An 18,264-nucleotide genomic window follows, 5' to 3' on the forward strand; every position below is an offset into this window, starting at 1 on the left:
GGGGGTAAGGAACAGAGGTCAATCTAATTAATTGTAATCCTTGGAAACATAGCAGTTTTTAGAGATTTAACCAAGGTTCAGCCTGCAAACAGGTGGAAAAATACATGTATTTGCAGCCGGCCGGGTTTCCGGCATAGCTATAAAAAGGCTGATGATCTGGTGGTTGTAAATTGAAATCACAGCTCGCGGATTGTCGTAAGGCGGAAATCTGAGAAAAAGAACTACAATAATGAATAGTTCATAAAGATACGAAAAGTAGCCATGCGTCACATGCACACGGTTGGGTGAAGAGCTAAGCCAAGACACATGAGCCCAAGTAAATTTGTATCTGAAGTCAGCGGTCTCATAGTGTAATTTGGAACGGTAGGTACTTTATGTATGAGGACGCACCTCGTGTAGTAACATCGGGGGGATGTTAAGAATCCTAACTTTGACTGCAAGATTTGTATTTCGGAAAATGTCGAATCGCGGAGCTTATTACAAGAATCTGTATGGAGGAGGAAGGAGGTAAGCGTCATAAAATGAAACGACTATCATAGCTGCTATAGATATCCATGATACATGATGGCTACTTCTCAGAAGAAATCATTGGCGACGATGAAGAAATCTTCATGTCTGCATGTTTTATCAGCTGAATTTTATGTGCGCACGTGTAGACTGTAATTGTATATAATCTTGCTAAAAAAAGTTCGTGTCAGGATCGAAAGCGGTGGAACGAAAGCTTTGTTTTGTTGTTGTTTTCGTTAGTACCGCTATATTTAAGCGCGTTCGACTTCTTGTCCCACCCTACGATCTGTCCCTTGGGTAGATACGAGGACGACAAAAAGTTTGAATGTCCCGCGGTTCGATAACGATAACTGGAAAGATCAATTAATTTCATACCTTTCCAATTGAAATTGCATAGGGGAGGTAGAGGTGGAGGAAGAGGTGGTTATCAGCAAAGGAACAACTACAGGGGTGGAAGACCGGATTCTGCTTCGTACCACAGGGACTATGAGGGCTCAAGAACATCGGAGGTGAGAAACCCGGGTTGAGGGGGAGGGGGGTGTTTGCGGTACTCCCATATATTAACTATAGGTATGTGCTGCAGTGTATATAGGGTATGGTTTATGAGGTTCCTGATCTTTAAATGGGGTATCATTTTTGCTCCTGTTGGCATTGTATGAGTGCGCATGTTCCCGGTATGATCCTTTAATAAGCCAGGGTACATGTACCGAGATTGTATCAGCCAAAGTTGCAGTGTGTAAATGCCCAGCTGATCAAAAAACAAATCCTTCTGCTCAGTGCTTAACTTCCAATGTTACAGAAATGAAATAAAGTTCACCCATTCACCCCATTCTAAGGTTTTGTTTTTCTCTTGAAATAGGGCTTCAATCTTTGGGGTTTGTGCATTAAATAGTATATCAATTTTCATTTGCTTCATCCTTACATAGAGTCAGGGTTTAAGACCCTTCACGGCACACACCTATGTAAAATTTATGGGAGTACCCCCCACCCCCCTACCCCTGGGTGAGAAGTATAATTATGTGACATGACACTTATTAACCTGTGTATGTGTGTAGCTACCTGTGTATACCTGTAGCTGCTTGATAGGATGGCTGTACACAGGCTGCAATGTTAAAGCACATCTTATAAATTACACTTGCATAAGGGCTCATGCATGATTGTCAGGCATACAATTGGGAGAATAATTTTGTAAAGATATATGTTGTATCTCCTTGTGTGAATCCTTAATTACACTCCCACTCATATGATAACCTATAATCAGTCAATTCTGATACAGTTATCTGAGATATTTCACAGGTGGTTGAAGTTCACCCAAAGCCTCCTGAAGAAAGCCAAAGGAAAATATTTCTGAACACTTTCAAAGATCACCTAAATCCCTCAAAAGATTATTAGCAAAGATTTCTGAACAATTTACATGGCTGTGGTCTAAGCAAAATTATGAGGAGCCCACTGGGTTCCTAACCATGAAAAATCCTGGGTGCTCAGCACTTAAGCTGATATGAAAAAAAGTACTGGTAAGTTTTTCCAGTCACCCAAAGGCAAAAGTGAGTCACCTGTGGCACCTGGGCGCTTCTAGAGCACAGCCCTGATTTTTTCTTAGTTTACAATTTCCTCTACACAAGGTTTCTGTGAGGAGGCTAACATATGTACCTTATTATTGCCTGACAGGATCTGGCTCATATACTTGCTGATTTAGAAGGAAAAAGCTACAAGGCCTACCATGATATTTTAGGTAACGTGGCATTTAGACATGCAAATGAGACATGGTTTCAGAGGCCTTCTTAACTACCTGTGTTGACACATCTGTGGAGATCACTATCATATGCCTCTAAAGGAATGATAAATTATAATTATTATTTATATAAACAGTAGCCTCCATTTGGCACGAAAATATGCTAAGATATTTGTCTGTGGACATGATCTGTTCCGAGAAGCGAACAGTTTTCCGCGAGCGTAGCTCGAGGAAAACTGCGAGCCTCGAGGAACAGGTTATGTCCAAGGACAAATATCCTAGCATATTTTTGCGCCAAATGGAGGCTATTGTGTTTATTACCCTTCAGATCTTTTTTGCAACATGCACAGTTTTGAAAATTGGGGAATATTCTCAGACATTCCCCAGTTTTAGCTGGGGAATATTCGGTTACGTGACGTCTTTCGACTAATTGCACACGAGCAAAATATTTGATGGATTCTAATACTTAATATGAAGCCTTTGTTTTCATGTTTTGTGGGAGCGGTGGGAGCCAGTAACAGTTGGTTATCAACACAGACTCCAGATTGACAAGTTGGTTTGACTTCCTGGCTATATTACTCGCTCATCTGATCTACAGTGTTTCTCCTTACTTATATGTACTAGGTAAAGTCTGCATAGTTTCTGTAGCATGAAGTGACCAGGAGTATTTCTATTCCCCCCTGGGTGGGATGCTAGTCCATCGCAGAGTTGCATGTACCCCCAGCATTAAGTTCACTGGTACCCATTTATACACCTGGGTGGAAAGAGCTACTGTGAGAGTCAAGAACACAACACAATGTCCATGGCCAGGGCTCAAACCCAGATCGCTTGATCCAGAGATGAGTGCACTAACCATGAGGCCACCACACCTCCCTGGTACTTAAGTGAAGTGAAACCTTGGAGCCGACTGGTTCATAGCTGCTGGAGCTTATCCCGGTTTCTGTAGCATGAAACAGCAAGGCGTATTTTTACTCCCCCTGGATGGGATGCTAGGCCATCGCACGTCACTCCCCCGCAATTTGTTAGGTTTCCCCAGCAACTCGCCGTTACCCATTTATACTCCTGGGTGGAGAGTGGGACTGTGAGAGTTAAGTGTCTTGCCCAAGAACACAACACAGTGTCCCTGGCCAGGGCTTGAACCGGGACTGCTCGATCCAGGGACGAGCGCACTTGTTGGATCAACAAACCTTACCATAGTTCATGTGCTCTAGGTTGCTGGACTTTCCCAACTTTTAAACTCCATGCGGAGAAGATACAGAGTGACCCTTTTGCTCCCCCATCACTATTTAGAGTCATTATGGATCAAGAGGTGGCAAAATACCCAGACTTTACCTACAGGTACATGCAATATTCTATCTTCGTTGTGGCGCTATTTATACTAAAATTGTAGTGATGAAGATGTAGACCAAGCAGTCTGTATATATAAGTTTGAGTTGGTTAAACATTTAGTTAGTTTGTACTCATAAGTTAGACATATTATTTTTCAAAGTTATGACATGTATGGTGGTATTACTAGCAAACTATAAAATCAAGTTTTAGGCCTTAAGAGGACTTAATATGATTTAATTTTGTGGACAGCTCTCATATTCAGCAGATAGCAACTGGTGATTACTTAACGAGGAAGTTTTCTAATCTTGTGCGACATGGAGGACATGACAAGGAGCTGAGTGGCGGTGGTGAAGGATGGCATGGCAAGAAAGGAGGGAACTTGAATATCGAAACGTTTGTACAAAAATTTTATTTTACACTGTATCTAAATAGAATTTGATAATAACAAAAGTTCAGCTCGCCTCTGATTTCTTTTTGTTATTATTATTTTTTTCAAATTAATGTTTGATATTAATTTGTAGTTTAAACTGAATTTATTTACCAATAAATGTATAAGCAATTACTGGTAATAAAATCTACTGCAAGCATGGTCAGTATTTACTTCATTGAACAGTCATTTGAAAACTTATATTCTTTGAAAAATAAATATTTTGTGTTAATTAATTTAAATTTATTTTCAATTGTTTGTTTTTTGTTTTTTTTGAATGGGTTTATTTTCCTAATTTCAGACCATGTCAACATGTCCTTGAAAGAACTTCTTGTCTTGTAAAACCTGACAGTGTTGAGGTATTAGTCGATTGTCAATTACATGTATTTTGCAAATAAAAGTAGATTGTACTTTACTGCGGCCTCTTTCACACACACTCAGCTGAGCTCAATCAATGGTTGACTTTATTTTTCTGTTAGCTGAGGTTCACAGTCTCTCTGCCAGCACGGGGAAGATCCATTGAAGGACATGTCTGCAAAAGGATTCTTACAGAAAATCTTCCCCAAATCATTGAAAAGGTGAGCCAGACATCTGAAAGCTAGTGTTTTTTTAACCTTTTATTCCTCCCATTCAATGTAAGTTGGGAGATTTGATATCAGGGAAACTATGTTTCTTTTTGTTACTCCCTTTTGTAGTCGTAATTCTCGAGGCAGTTTCTGATGATTATATATTAAACAATAGCCTCCATTTGGTATGAAAATACATGTAGAGTGTATGCTCGGTTATTTGTCCTCAAACATTATCTCTGCCATTTAAAAAAACAAAACAAAACAAAACAAAAACAGTTTTCTGAGAGTGTAACTCATGGAAACTGTGAGCATCGAGGCAAAATATCAGAGCACATTTTTTTCCCAAATGGAGGCTTTTGTATTTGTTATCCTTTGAATATTTCTCACAACACACACAGTTTTGAAAATTGGGGAATATCACTTGCCTGTTGCCCAGTTTTACCTGGGGCCCATTTAGTCTGTGATCCATTAAAACCAATCGCAAGGGAGTGAAAATATTTGGTTGGATTTGATGGATGATCAGCCTCTAATAAAGCTTTTTGCTGACCTCAGGCAGTGCCATACAGTAGCCAGGATCAAGCAGCATTAAAGAAGCATGTTGAATGTGTTGAAGACCAGGAGTACCTTCGCAGTCAGCTGTCTGCTGCCAATCTTGTGGCATTTATTAGAGATGGTGCTGTCCTGCCTCGCATGAGTGGTGCAGATGACAGGCCCATGGACATGTCAAATGTCACACTGTTTAACAGTCCTGACAGTCTCAGAGTGGAATTTGATTTGCCACATGCTGGGAAGTAAGCACAATCTAATGTATATGAAAATCAAAATAGGTTTTTTTACAACAGTTGGTAACCCGTTACAGCTATGTGAATTTCAGAACTGGAAAAAGCATCCAGAACAGCAATTTTCTGGTAAGGTTGAGATTGAATGACGCTTTGAATATTGAAAAAATAAGAAGGTTTTGTATGGAGGTTATGGGAAGCTTTGGGTACCGTTGAATTTAATGCTGGGGATAACACTGTGGTGGACCACAGCCCATCCAGGGGGGAATAGAAATACTCCTAGTCGCTTTATGCAACTGAAATTGGAGATAAGCGCCGGCCTGATGGGCCTTCAGGCTCGTATGCAGGCTTTGCCTTTTACCGAGGGGTTCAACATCGCATGGTTTTTTCCACAGGGTGTCTGGCATGGGAATCCCCAAAGGTGTAACACTGATTGTAGGCGGCGGTTTCCACGGCAAGTCCACCCTGCTGAATGCTATCCAGTTTGGAGTTTATAATCACATTCCTGGTGACGGACGTGAGTTTGTTTGTACTGATCCGACAGCACTCACGATACGAGCTGAAGATGGTTAGTAAATTATCCGATTTACAACAAACTGGTGGCGTCGTGTTTGTTGTTCAAACACTGACGTCTTTTTCCGCCCTCCATTCCACACTAGTGTGTCCTCGTTGATGCGTGTTCGTCGACGAGTTTTCGCCTGTCGTGGACGCTGATCCAGTCGAAAACGCTTACATTTGAAAACGCTTTCTAGCGTAGAGATATTTCATGACGGTACGCTACCCATTTTATAACAGTGGATGAATTGGGCGCGAACGCATGAGTGAAAACGCATTAGTGTACATGTAGGGGGTGATGGGGGGTGGGGGGGGGGGGGGGCGGAATCTCTTGTGAAAAGGTCGGGAATACTCGTTGGAACATTTGAATTAACTCCCTGAAGGAGACAACTCTGGGTGCGGTTCGGGCTTTATTTGACCCCTAAATGATACCAATTAAAACAGACAGAGCGTTTTTTTTAGTATTTCTTCGAGAGCAACCTTAAAAGATACCTATACGGCTAAAAATAGAGGCGTTTCGTCCTGAACTTCCTTAGTGAGACCAACACCCGTGATTTACCCCACTAAGTGAGATGACGAGTATCCCCGGTCGTTTCAAACACCCCCTTCCCCGGGGGAGTGAGGATTTCACTCGAAACATTCCATTTTGATGACGTACCCTGCTCAGAACAGTGTGGTCTCTTGGATTTTTTTCTTTTATTGCGCAAAAATAAAATGGCGATCACCGGCAAGAAAATTTAAGGTTGAAGGTTGAATTTTGGACGTGAAGAAAAGCTTCTGTTTTATACAGAGCAGTCGTCACCACGAGCTGTAGGTAGCTGTCACTGTTAGAAATTAATGGTTTGAAGAAATTAATGCTGAGTTAAGCACTCTCTTTGCACTGTTGCTAGGCAGGAGCATAGAGAAAGTTGACATCCGTCCATTCATAAACAACTTACCGTTTGGTCGAGACACGAGCAGGTTTAGTACCCAGGACGCCAGTGGCTCGACTTCTCAAGCCGCGAATATCATAGAAGCCTTGGAAACTGGGAGCAAGTGCCTGCTGATTGATGAGGTAGGAACCCGCAGCGATTGTCTTTTACGTTGTGTAACTTAGTGTGATGTGTCCCAGAACAGTTACCAGTCGTTTGAAGTTATTATTCAAGACTCTACATTCATCTCTCCTCACTCAGGATACGAGCGCTACGAATTTTATGATTCGAGATGCCCGGATGCAGCAGCTAGTGGCCACTGAAAAAGAACCAATTACACCGTTCATATCCAAGGTGAGGAAGTCAGTTCAGTTGCTTCGTACGAAAATGAAAAATGAAAAGTTAACAGAACACAACACAACGTAACGTAACGCACCACGACCACGCTTAAGCAGTCGAGGCCGCAAGCATAAGCACGTTTTTAGTGTCATTATTGGTCATTATCAGTATTAACTATCTAGCGATATATATATATATATATATATATACATATACATATACATATACATATACATATACATATACATATACATATACATATACATATACATATACATATACATATACATATACATATACATATACATATACATATACATATACATATACATATACATATACATATACATATACATATACATATACATATACATATACATATACATATACATATACATATACATATACATATACATATACATATACATATACATATACATATACATATACATATACATATACATATACATATACATATACATATACATATACATATACATATACATATACATATACATATATATATATATATATTAATATATATATATATATATATTAATCTTCACACGTTTTTAGGTTCGCAGTCTGTATGAAGACTTTGTTGTTTCGTCCATTCTTGTAATTGGAGGTTCGGGGGATTATTTCCAGGTTAGTCGAGGGTCACAAGTCACCCACCTTTTTTACGAATCAGGTTTCTTAATGTATTTTTGCTCAATAGTGTGGTAGCTGAGAAGCAAATAGTAAAAGTACGTACCATATGTCATGGTTTATGTCTACCATTGAAGGTTGCTGATCACGTGGTCATGATGGATTGTTACTCATGCCGTGACGTTACGGATAAAGCGAAGGTAAAAGAATGATAAACCAATTTGGAATCAAGCTTACGCGAATAATCAAGTAAGTGGTGGGAAGCCCGGGAACACATGCAACCATTGGAGGCTAGGTTACCCGTTTGGCTTTTCGTGAGTTGACCATTTTGCCGCGCATTCCCGCGGGTGCCACCTGTTGTTTGTTTTCCCGTTGTCGTCCGCGTACTCTACGATTTCCCGCCTTTTTTTAATTCTTGAAGGTTTTCCCGCGCTTGTTGTCAGGTTATACCGCCACACCGACTGACACTGAAGCGCGGGAATTAGATTACCATACGTAACTAAACTCACGGACTCACGGCTGGTTTTGTCGTTGAAACCAGCTGTATTGATGAGAGCATTCCACACGGGCGTCTTTGTTTGTTCGCATTTTTCAACAAGTTTTCTAGTGTAGCTCAAGAACTTGAAACCATTGTATAGCACTCTGTGCGCGTATGTCCAGTGTGTGTTTTCCTGTAGTATGTGTATTTCACTTTTGTTTTTCTTTTAGGCTATTGCTTTGGAGCACAGCCAGACCAATGCTCAATGCCAAGCCGCCTTTGTTATGCCAACGCCGCGGATCCCAATCGCTGATAGTTTTGATGCCACAAGAGGAGATAGAGAAAAGGTTCATTCACAAACTTGTTAGTCATCTTGTAGAACTAATTAACAATTAGACCCGTAGCCCCCAAGGGCTACGGGTCAATAGCCCATGAGGCGAAGCCGAATGGGCTATAGACCCGTGGCCCTTAAGTGCGAAGGGTCTAATTGTTTTAGTATCACCCAACTAGTCGGACAGAAAAGGCAATAATAAAGTTAGCAAATGCAAGTTGAAGAAATATTTATTTGGGAATAAAACGAAAGAAAACGTCAAGCTCGATTGCGCCAATTTCGCTACTCGAGGACTATTACTAATAGTCCTCTAGTAGCGTAGCCAATCAAAATGCAGGATTTGCATTAGTCCACTAGTTGGGTGATACTAATTAGGGCTATCAAATATAAACAGCACTTGCTAGCGCTATTGATCCGTTGTTCTCAACAAGTGCTTTATATTGCACACATGATTCTGAATACATCCGAGGTATTCAAGCTGGTCCTGTTTTACGCTGATGACCAAAACTTCTAGTGGCCGCGGATACATGACAGAAATGTCTGGCTCCAACATTTCTCTACATACTGTTTTCATAACAATATGATTTATTAGCATTCTAAACGATTATTTTCGTGTTGATTTTGTGATGGATACTCTAGCAGGCGGATTTAAACCGCATCTGAAGTCATCTGAGGAAAAAAAAATGGCGGCTGTACATTTTGCCACAATACCATGCAAGCCTTACGCAGCCCTTAAAGTACAAGGAAAGCCATATTTTGCGATATTTGTCTCTGTGTTAACGACATTGTGTACGCAAGGTTTGAAGATTTTAGAACTTTCCTGTACGTTTTTATGAGCGTTTGTAAAGTTTTCGCGCGCTAAGAATTATGAGTAAAAGTACCAGTCGCCATCTTTTTTTCTGTGGAGGATTGTAACTACATGAGAACATTCTCTGTGTTTGTATTCCAGCTACCGTGTTAAAATTGTTCTGGTTTATCATATTTATGAAATCTCATTGCCAGGTCAGAGTAAAGGGTAAGACACAGTTCGGTTTCCAAGTTCAGTTTGGTCATGAAGAAATCGATCTGTCATATATTGAGCAGCTTGGAGAGTATAGTCAAACAAGGTAGGAACTTTGTTATCTGCTCTCTGTCGAGTTTACCCAGAAGTTAGTTCGATGGGCGCTAGCCACTTCTCATTGTGTTAGTGATATCGCTTTGTATGTTAGAAACTCTTTTTCGTTTCACTGGTAAGTGGTTTGGTTGCTGCTATATACTGACGCTGGTTTGTTATTTTGATCACTCTTCTCACGTTTCTTTTATAGGGTTATAGCAGACGCCATCTTATACGCTCGGGATAAATATATGGATGGAAACCGGTCGCTCTTAGAAGTGCTTCAAAAGTGAGTTCAACTCCACTACTAGCCTCTGTACCAGCGTCGCGAGACGAGTGGGGGTCTGGGAGAGAAAACTCTCTTTTTTCTGTCCCAGACCTCGCTCGTCACCGGCTCGATCCATTTGACCGAGAGCCTGGAACAGGTTACACCTACTACTATTCTAAACACCTTAATATGAATGCGGGAGAGACTTTTCATTACTTTGTCGTCACGCGAAAAGAAACCTTGCGTGACTCGTCAAATCAGTAACAGCAGAGTACGGAAACCATCGATCAGTTCTTCTTACCCATTACAGGATTTCATTATGGTTCCAAAGTTGACGTTCTTTGTTGTCTCCTCTTTCAAGGGTTGAACAAGACTTCGACTCTGAAGGACTGGACGTTCTTAGTCCCAGAATTCTTCTAGGCTCCTATTCTCGTCCCAGACTCCAGGAGATCGCCGCAACCATCAATCGCTTGAGAGTGTTGGATATGAAATGAGTTGGGGGAAACGATTCGTTGGCAGAAAAAGAAAGACAAGCATGGAACTGGCAATTGGAGAGCCAAGGCTGTGAATGCTCGTTACTAGTTGCAAAACCTCTCTTAGTTTCAACAACGGCGCGAGTCTGCCAAAATAAGCTTGAATTAGGCCGGGTTTCAAGGAAAATAGTCATTATCGGCTTTGTCAGTTTGTGTTCCCGAACGAACTCACTTGGTACAAAGAAAGACCACCAATCACAATTCAGTGCGCCCGCCGTTTCTGTGACGGGTTGCTTAGCAGCACGACGTAATCTTACGACGTCAAACTGTCGAAACAACTTAATTGGACAAACGATGAACGACGATTTTCCGAAGCACGAGGATTTTCCCACAACGCCAAATGATGCAAAGGCGTTTAAGTAAGTCTAAGTTCGTCCCGAATAAACGGTTTCAACTAATCCTTCAACAGAGTTCATTAAAATACGCGTATACTTTATTACACGCAAGTTAACGTACAGATATAAAGTAAAGTGCAAATATCGTAAATTAATGGTACCAGTCAATTAACCCTAACTCCAACCCTAACCCTAAAGAATGTAAATAGGATAAGTTGAACGTTCATGTTGCCTAAGAAATTATACATTTCTCGATAAGATTCTCTTTCCCTTTGTTGCTCCAATAAAGTTTTCACTCGCTTGAACTTGATAAAGGTAAACCACCGAATTAGCCCCTCAGTTTTGACCGGCTTCATATTCGCTCCAGCGGTTTTCTTTACCCTTGTACCAACGTCAAGTTGATAGTCGTCAAGTGTTTCACTTGTCTTGTGTTTCACTTGTCCACATACAGCGTGGCGTCATTTTAGATTGGCGTACTTAATTAGCGTCACGAGCAAAAATAAACTTCCTTGCCCCTAGCCTCACAATTAGGGAGTTAAAGAAAACCACGACGGCAACGGGAACGTCGCTAAACAAGATTTAATGAGCAGGACAACATTTGGCTGTGCAGTGCACGTGCGTTTTAATTCCGGGTACATTTCTTTGCCGTCCTCAGGGCTTGGAAAACAACTCGAATGCCAGCTTACCCTTTAGACAAGTATCTCTCAGATAATGCTTAACCTGGGCAAGCCTTAGTTAGGTCTTTTTATGATTCAGTTGGTAAACGACTTCCATGATCCCTTGCCAACCGGGAAAGTGAGAATGAAATGGTTACTTGCCCAGAAGGAAAATCTACTTGTCCCGGACGACCGGACGACCTCTGCAAAACAACGTGAAATGACCGAATTCTGCGTTGTCTGGAGAACGTGAACCACGATAGCTAGTTATTTAAATTTTTCTCACATTTATAGCTGCGTCCCAGATTCAGTTTCGTGATAGTTTTGACAGTGATAAAGTAAATACCGCGAGATTTTTTAATCGACGTTGTCCTCGGCGTTGCCGTTGTGGTTACTTAAACTCCCTTCTCAATACGAAACGCGAAAGTTTAGAAATAGCATAAATAGCGTAGACTTGCAAAAGTTCGATTCCATCTCTTCCCGTAGGCTGTAAGTCAAGCTCGTCTCGTCTCGTTTTTCTTTTTTCGTTGAGCGCACGTGTCCAGGAGGGAAGGAGGCGAAAGCAAATTGACCGGCTTTCATCACCACTCGGGTTAAGCGATGTGGGGCTGGATGAGTTCACTGCTTTGTAATGGATACCAACATGACTGTTACGTTATCAGAACTTCCATTTCTAATGGCTTCACTGGCGATTTTGTTACATGCGTCTTGGAACCGCGCGGAGACTGGATCGATTTGGACATCTTCCGTGCCTGTAAAATGGTAAAGCAGAATAAACAGAGTTTGATATACGTAATTCTACAAAGGACTGGGCAATTAGTTTCTGCCTCACAAGCTTTAGCTTAGAGTCAAGGGGACCAAAACTACATCTCAAATTAAACCGTCTCGTGTTGTTTTAAGTGTCTCCGGCACGATATTTTGGCCATGTACAAAATTACCTTTCAATTGAAGGAAACCTGAAGATAGTAGTTTACTAAGATAGAAAAACACCAGAGAGATAATAATAAACCATAAAGAAAAAAGGATGGTTAGGGATGAAGAAGATTAACACGGATTGAAAACTACGAACTTGAAAAATTTAGGCTCAACTTTTCAATATGCGCAAACCGTGAGGTAACTGAATAATTTAGATTACTGTATAAAATAGTCATTTACCGCGATCTGTCTCTAGGACGGTTTCTTCACTTTCTTCGTTCTATCAAACATGAAAGAAGCAACAAAAATGAAGTGCAGAATATATACAGTTGGACCCCGCTAATTCGAACTCGATTATTTCGAATTTCCCGTTATTTCCAACTCAAAACCACTTCCCTTGAATTTGCCCTCCTCTATTTCGAATTCTCGTTTTTTCAAACTATTTCTCGTTTCCCCTGAGAGTTCGAAATAGCGGGGTTCAACTGTACTGATGTAAGTTGTAGAACTGGGCTGCAGAAGTACAAAGTTCCAAAATAACGCATTTAATGGATAGCTAGCCACAGATGCTTGTTCACCAACAGCTGAAATTCAAAATACCTCCAGTATATTGTTGATAAACTTCAGAGCTGAATCCACAGTGAATCCCTTCCAAAGACCATCGCATGCTAAAAGTAGAAATCTAAAAAAAGAATCAAATTACAGAAAGATTAAACATTCCATCGTTTTTAACCACGCTATTACAAATAACTAAAAAGAGAGTTGACTTCAGCGGTACATTTTTAGCAACATCCTAAATTCCTTTGGGAGATCTTTATTGTTTTGTTGACTACTCAACGACAAGGGGGTCAAAGGAGAGAGAGCCTGGGACTGAGGATCTCTGAAGCTTACATCATCAGAATGGAATTTTTGGGTTCCAGTCTCTGACGTCTTTAAAGCTGGGACAACCGGAAAGAAATAGTAGGAAAACATGTGTTTAAACAGGCAAGATTGGCTCATGCAGTACCTGTCGTTATCTGTAAGGGTGCATCTCATAACATCCGGGACACAACTCACGCCACATCTCTTGAATCTGCCGTCTCCGATAGACCGTGACACTTCCAACACACCAAGAACACGGCCCTCCCTGTTAACATCACAACAAACTCTGGTACATACCCGGCTGGTAACTTTTCACTACTGACAAGGATCATGAACTGATCATTATTTCAACTTAACTGACTACTTTAAGTGGATTAAAGAATAGCCTGCACCTTGCCAGGTCTGGGGGGGTTTGACGGCCTGACACTGGGCAAATTGAGCGGTTGTGAGAATGATTTTGCCTGCCTGGTCTGACACTCTAGATGAAAGGTTTTCTTATAAAGAAGCTCAGTTTAAAAAGTTTTGACCACCTGTGAAAACAAGTTGCCCTTCTGCTGAAAACGTCAATGAAACCCCTGCTTTGTCTAGTTCTTGTATGGCTTTCTCTCTGGCCTCCATGGTCAATTCATTTCAGAGGGAATGACTGCAGCAAAATACAAGGCCTGGTAAAAAGGCAAGCCTATGCATAAAGATATTTACAAAACAAGGCACTGTACCTGACAGTCCCCCCTGCCTTTTGTATTCTCATCCTCTCCTCATACTACAATAAAATAAAGAAATAAATCACAAAATTAGTGGAAAGTACTGAGCAGGCACATAAAACCCAGCATCATGTACCGCACAAATCACAGAGCCATCATTCAGAAAAAGAGTATAGTAACAAGTACATGCTTCACTGGTCTTACCTGAGATGGGGAATGATCTTTGGAGAGAGAAACTACAGATGTCTTACCATTGTCACCACACCGACAGAGCAGAGCCTATTAAAATTCAGAAACAGTCACATATTAATAGAAACAGTTACATAACAGGCTTAAAAATCCAAACTGGTGGGAGGCAGATGAGTTGGCTATCTACAAGCATGATAGAGGAATTGTCTACCAAGAAACAGCTCCAGCTTAATTAGTGGTCTGAGTGGGACTTGAACCAAGACCTCCATCCCGATTTCAAGCCCAGTGCTCTAACCACTTGGCAACTCTGCTCAAGGTACGTGTAAAAAGTCTTTACACTCTTGATGTACATGTACTGTATCAATGCTGGACAATTACCGTCTTAACCTGTCGAACTTTTTAACACTGGGCTAATTTCCTGGTTGAAAGAATAGGGTGAGGTATTATTGTATCATTGCTTCTCTCAAGACCTCAAGATCTGTTCAACTGTCTCTAAAGAGTGAATCACTGTTTCTTGAATTAGTCACTAAAACGATAGCCGTTTTCAAATTTCACTAATAAAAAATGATAATAATAAATTGATTGTTATTATTACCCTACTATCACCAAGGTTGGCAACATACAAAACATCATCCACAGCGAGTGTTGTGACAGCAGTTGATCCATCCTTCCACACTGGTGATCTGAGAAAAGACAACATCACACCATTTGTTAGTAAACATGGACTTGTAAATTACCCTTCAAAATAAATCCTAAACTAGGAAAATGTGACAAAACAAAAGACATGTGTAACTTAATATACAAGTACAAGTAACATTCAACTCCCTGATGTCTGACAAACTTACGCCTTTGATGCTTCCAATAGAAATTCCTCATCAGTCTTTTTGTAAGCATCTGTTAAACACTTCTTTATCTCCCTGTCTTTATTTGCAGTTTCTCCTAAATGTGCCAAGAAATTGACAAGAAATATCGGTTATTAACATTGACCTTATGACAACAACAACATTTACTAGCTTATAAAATACGAAAAAAAGAAAAAGACGAAAGAAGAATAATAGTTTGAAGCTTATAAAAATGGCACTAGCTGCAATGTAACAACCGTAAGACCAAGAAAAATTAGGCAGCTATCTCAGGGCTCAAAATTAACTTTTTCGTTCAGGAGCCAGCTGGCGACTAACAGAAAAATTTTGGTCGCCAACTTATTTTATTTATAACTTACACAAGAACACAATTTTATACGTTACTTTGCATGCAAGAAAAGTCACAATTGAAGAGCGAAAACAATTAGAAACAACACGAGTAACACTTAGTTATAAAGCTACCATTGTTCTCAGGTGATATGTCTCTGGTCCGAAGGTGATGGTTGTCTCCATAGTCATTTTAAATGAAGCGAAGCATAAAACGTATTAAGTCCGTGGTTTTCATTGTGAGACAAACATGTACGGGTCGTCGCGTATTTTCCCTTTGCTACTACTTCGAAATGCCGTTCTTTATTTTCAACTTGCTTTCCTCAATGCCTGGAATTAAGCTTGTTCCCAGGATATTATATCCTTCGGCAGTTTGGTGAAATCCACTTTCCCTACATCAACAACTGATGAAGGATTCAAAGTTTGGATTAACCTTTTGGCTGAATCTTCATTCTCCGCATTGAAGTAAAAACTCACGTAATTCCTTAACCGATTGGTATCTGCCACCATTTTCGCAGCAAATGAAAAGCACATGGTGTTGAAGTGCGCCTGCGATCCCAGCTTCGGAAGAAGCCGCTGAAACAGTATGGCGTGCCATGAACACAGTATCGACATTCAATTTTTTTGATTATCTTGTAATATTCAGACATTATTTTACTGGGGACGGAAAAGTGAGTTGTATGCTAGCTACCATATCCGATTGATTTCCTAATATAAAGATTTCAAAACAAAACTTGTGTCGTGGTTTTCTTTAGTTCTTGGACAAAAGGCGAGTCGCCAGTGCTCAATTTTTGGTGGCATTGGCGACCAGTTAGTCGCAATTTTGAGCCCTGTATCTCTAGGATACAATAAAGCTATCCTTAGAGAATTTCCTTCATATAATAAATTCACTGATCATACATGTCAGTAAAAACCAACTTGTAATAAAACCAATTTAAAAGAAAATGAATGGACTTAGTCTACATATCAAGATTAAAAAAAAAAGAGTTTTTGACACTTCCAACCTTTTTTCGGCAAAAAGGGTGGGGAACGTAACCAGCCCAAACATGTATTAACTATATAGTTTTTCTGTATTTATCTGATAAATTCACTGTGAGGTACCAACCAAATTCTTCTTTGTTTTGTACTATTATTATTATTATTATTATTATTATTACTATTATTATTATTATTATTATTATTTACTTATCATTTATAAAGTGACTGCAGCTAAAAATTATCTATTTACCATCAACCTTTTGGAAACTTGAGTATGATGTTCTTGTGTAAATGGTCGGCTGCAAACTGTGCTGCTCTGTGGCCAGCATGTCCATCAAACACTCCATAGTAACACATCCTCGAACTGCAATGCATAATCCAAAGAATTTGATATAAAACATTTTCACCCTCAAATGGTTATTAGCAAAATTATAATGAGAACACTAATTAGAACACTTAGGGAAATTAACAACTGAACAAAGTTGTACAATATTTAGATCCAAGGCGTGCCCAAGTCTTGCTGCTTGACTACCATTAAATTGATTTCAGAAATTTGTAAATAACAAGCCATCTATGGCTATATTTATTATTATGAACTAACAATGTAAGCTCCTAGTTGGCTTGATAGCTCAGTTGGTAGAGCACTGCACCAGTATCGCAGAAGTCATGGGTTCAAATCCCATTCAGGCCTAAATTTTCTTCAGGCTTTAATTCCACGACTGCTTACTGTAAGTTGTGTGTACATGTAACTGCAATAATCAGTCATGTCTTCAAAACTTCCAGTAATTCCAGCTTCCAGCTTTGCTTTTTAATCTGTCCATTTAATAAATATTTAATCATGCAACCTCTCTAAAAAGAATGTATTAATGAAGACTACTCACATGACCTGAAAATTATGGAAGAAAAATAATACTAGTACTTTAAAAAATCTGTATTTTATAGGAATTATATTAAAGTAAATTGTAGAGAATTTCTTGACTTACATTCCAACAGGCCGGTTAGTGAACTCTTCAGTAAAATCATCAAAGATGACATGTGCATCTTGCATGTCATTCCTCTCTCCTTTTCTTCCAGCAACAAAGCCCCTCAATTTGTATTTAGATTCTACAGAAGAGAAATGAGGAGGGAAAACTTAGTTATTTAGTGATGGCAACTTGCAAATCCCTTTAGGGGGTTTGAAATTTGCAATCCCAAGGGTTTCTTTAACATTTTGGGGTAAAAGATTACAGTAATGACCTCTTTTTCCTGGGGGGGGGGGGGGGGGGGGGGGTTTGGAAAAAGTTTCTCTTCTTCTTGTCAAACAATAATTTTGTTGGAAACAATTGTATACTATATGCAAATGAAAGGCGACTTCTAGTTTTATGTTGGTGAAAACTAAATTTTTAGAACTCGTTGGGTGTCACCATTTGATCTCATCTAGGCCTTACACCTCTCCATCACCCAATTATACCTGAGTCTTTCCCCACCCCACCCCACCCCCCCCCCCCGCCCCCGTTCCCCTCCCTGGCTGGGTGTTTGAAGATTTACGACTCGTACATTTTTGCTTAAATTTGGTGCGTAGCGTTCACATTATAAAGTCGGCAATCATCTCTAAATTCCTAAAATAAGCATTATGATCTCCCCACCGGCAAGGATCCTTTTTGCTGGTAATTCATTATCATCTTGATCTGTTTCAAGTTTTCGTTTATTTTCTCCACTGTTTCCTGAGGTTGGAATGTCATCGTACAGATTTCCCAAGAGGTCACCTCTGCTTGCTGAAAGGAAATAAATAAAACCAAATTGCTGTAATTCACCTAACAAAAATAGAGTAAAAGATCAGAGCTTTTAGTTATATTACAAGGTGGGGGAAGATCGCCAAATAAATCGTCCATTTTCAATGGCTGGGGAGGCGCACGAAGTTGGTCAGCAGTGATATCTTCTGCGAAGTATGCTTCATATACGAGTGA

General features: G+C 40.1%; 2 protein-coding genes across 4 annotated transcripts; one reads left to right on the forward strand and one right to left on the reverse strand.

Annotated features, from left to right (window-relative positions):
• The first annotated feature begins 378 nt into the window (after positions 1-378).
• Positions 379-11,148, forward strand: LOC110050552 (uncharacterized). 2 transcript variants are annotated; one of them, XM_089282066.1, is made up of 17 exons: positions 379-507; positions 905-1,016; positions 2,176-2,239; positions 3,451-3,577; positions 3,818-3,961; positions 4,297-4,354; positions 4,475-4,573; positions 5,117-5,355; positions 5,739-5,911; positions 6,789-6,952; positions 7,071-7,163; positions 7,725-7,796; positions 7,934-7,996; positions 8,505-8,621; positions 9,608-9,711; positions 9,910-9,987; positions 10,328-11,148. In XM_089282066.1, exons 1-17 carry the CDS (start codon positions 413-415, stop codon positions 10,458-10,460), a joined length of 1,935 nt encoding a protein of 644 aa, XP_089138192.1. In that variant the 5' UTR covers positions 379-412; the 3' UTR covers positions 10,461-11,148. The 2 variants fall into 2 exon arrangements, with proteins under 2 accessions (XP_089138192.1, XP_089138193.1); XM_089282067.1 differs by lacking the exon at positions 7,725-7,796.
• On the reverse strand, positions 10,911-18,244 carry LOC110050438 (integrin-linked kinase-associated serine/threonine phosphatase 2C-like). 2 transcript variants are annotated; one of them, XM_089282068.1, is made up of 12 exons: positions 18,156-18,244; positions 17,944-18,072; positions 17,302-17,422; positions 16,576-16,682; positions 14,999-15,092; positions 14,749-14,836; positions 14,169-14,243; positions 13,980-14,023; positions 13,409-13,528; positions 13,003-13,084; positions 12,646-12,685; positions 10,911-12,242 (listed from the first exon to the last, which is right to left on the reverse strand). In XM_089282068.1, the coding sequence occupies exons 1-12, from the start codon at positions 18,187-18,189 to the stop codon at positions 12,109-12,111; spliced, it is 1,068 nt and encodes a 355-aa protein (XP_089138194.1). In that variant the 5' UTR covers positions 18,190-18,244; the 3' UTR covers positions 10,911-12,108. The 2 variants fall into 2 exon arrangements, with proteins under 2 accessions (XP_089138194.1, XP_089138195.1); XM_089282069.1 differs by lacking the exon at positions 12,646-12,685.
• Positions 18,245-18,264: the final 20 nt, after the last annotated feature.

Source organism: Orbicella faveolata, unplaced genomic scaffold (assembly GCF_042242905.1).
Source record: "Orbicella faveolata isolate gen_17 unplaced genomic scaffold, um_ofav_v1 contig_12, whole genome shotgun sequence".
NCBI classification, from domain to species: Eukaryota; Metazoa; Cnidaria; class Anthozoa; order Scleractinia; family Merulinidae; genus Orbicella; species Orbicella faveolata.

What these genes read in the sequence shown, in the direction of transcription:
- LOC110050438 (XM_089282068.1), bottom strand. Translation starts at nt 18,189, where the DNA reads ATGGACGATTTATTTGGCGATCTTCCCCCACCTT. An exon ending in ACTAACCGGCCTGTTGGAAT is followed by an intron (nt 16,683 to 17,301) that starts GTAAGTCAAGAA and finishes TATGCATTGCAG; the next exon opens with TTCGAGGATGTGTTACTATG. An exon ending in TTATCAACAATATACTGGAG is followed by an intron (nt 12,686 to 13,002) that starts GTATTTTGAATT and finishes CATGTTTGATAG; the next exon opens with AACGAAGAAAGTGAAGAAAC.
- LOC110050552 (XM_089282066.1), top strand. Translation starts at nt 413, where the DNA reads ATGTTAAGAATCCTAACTTTGACTGCAAGATTTGTATTTCGGAAAATG. An exon ending in GTTCGGGGGATTATTTCCAG is followed by an intron (nt 7,797 to 7,933) that starts GTTAGTCGAGGG and finishes CTACCATTGAAG; the next exon opens with GTTGCTGATCACGTGGTCAT. An exon ending in ACGTTACGGATAAAGCGAAG is followed by an intron (nt 7,997 to 8,504) that starts GTAAAAGAATGA and finishes TTTTTCTTTTAG; the next exon opens with GCTATTGCTTTGGAGCACAG.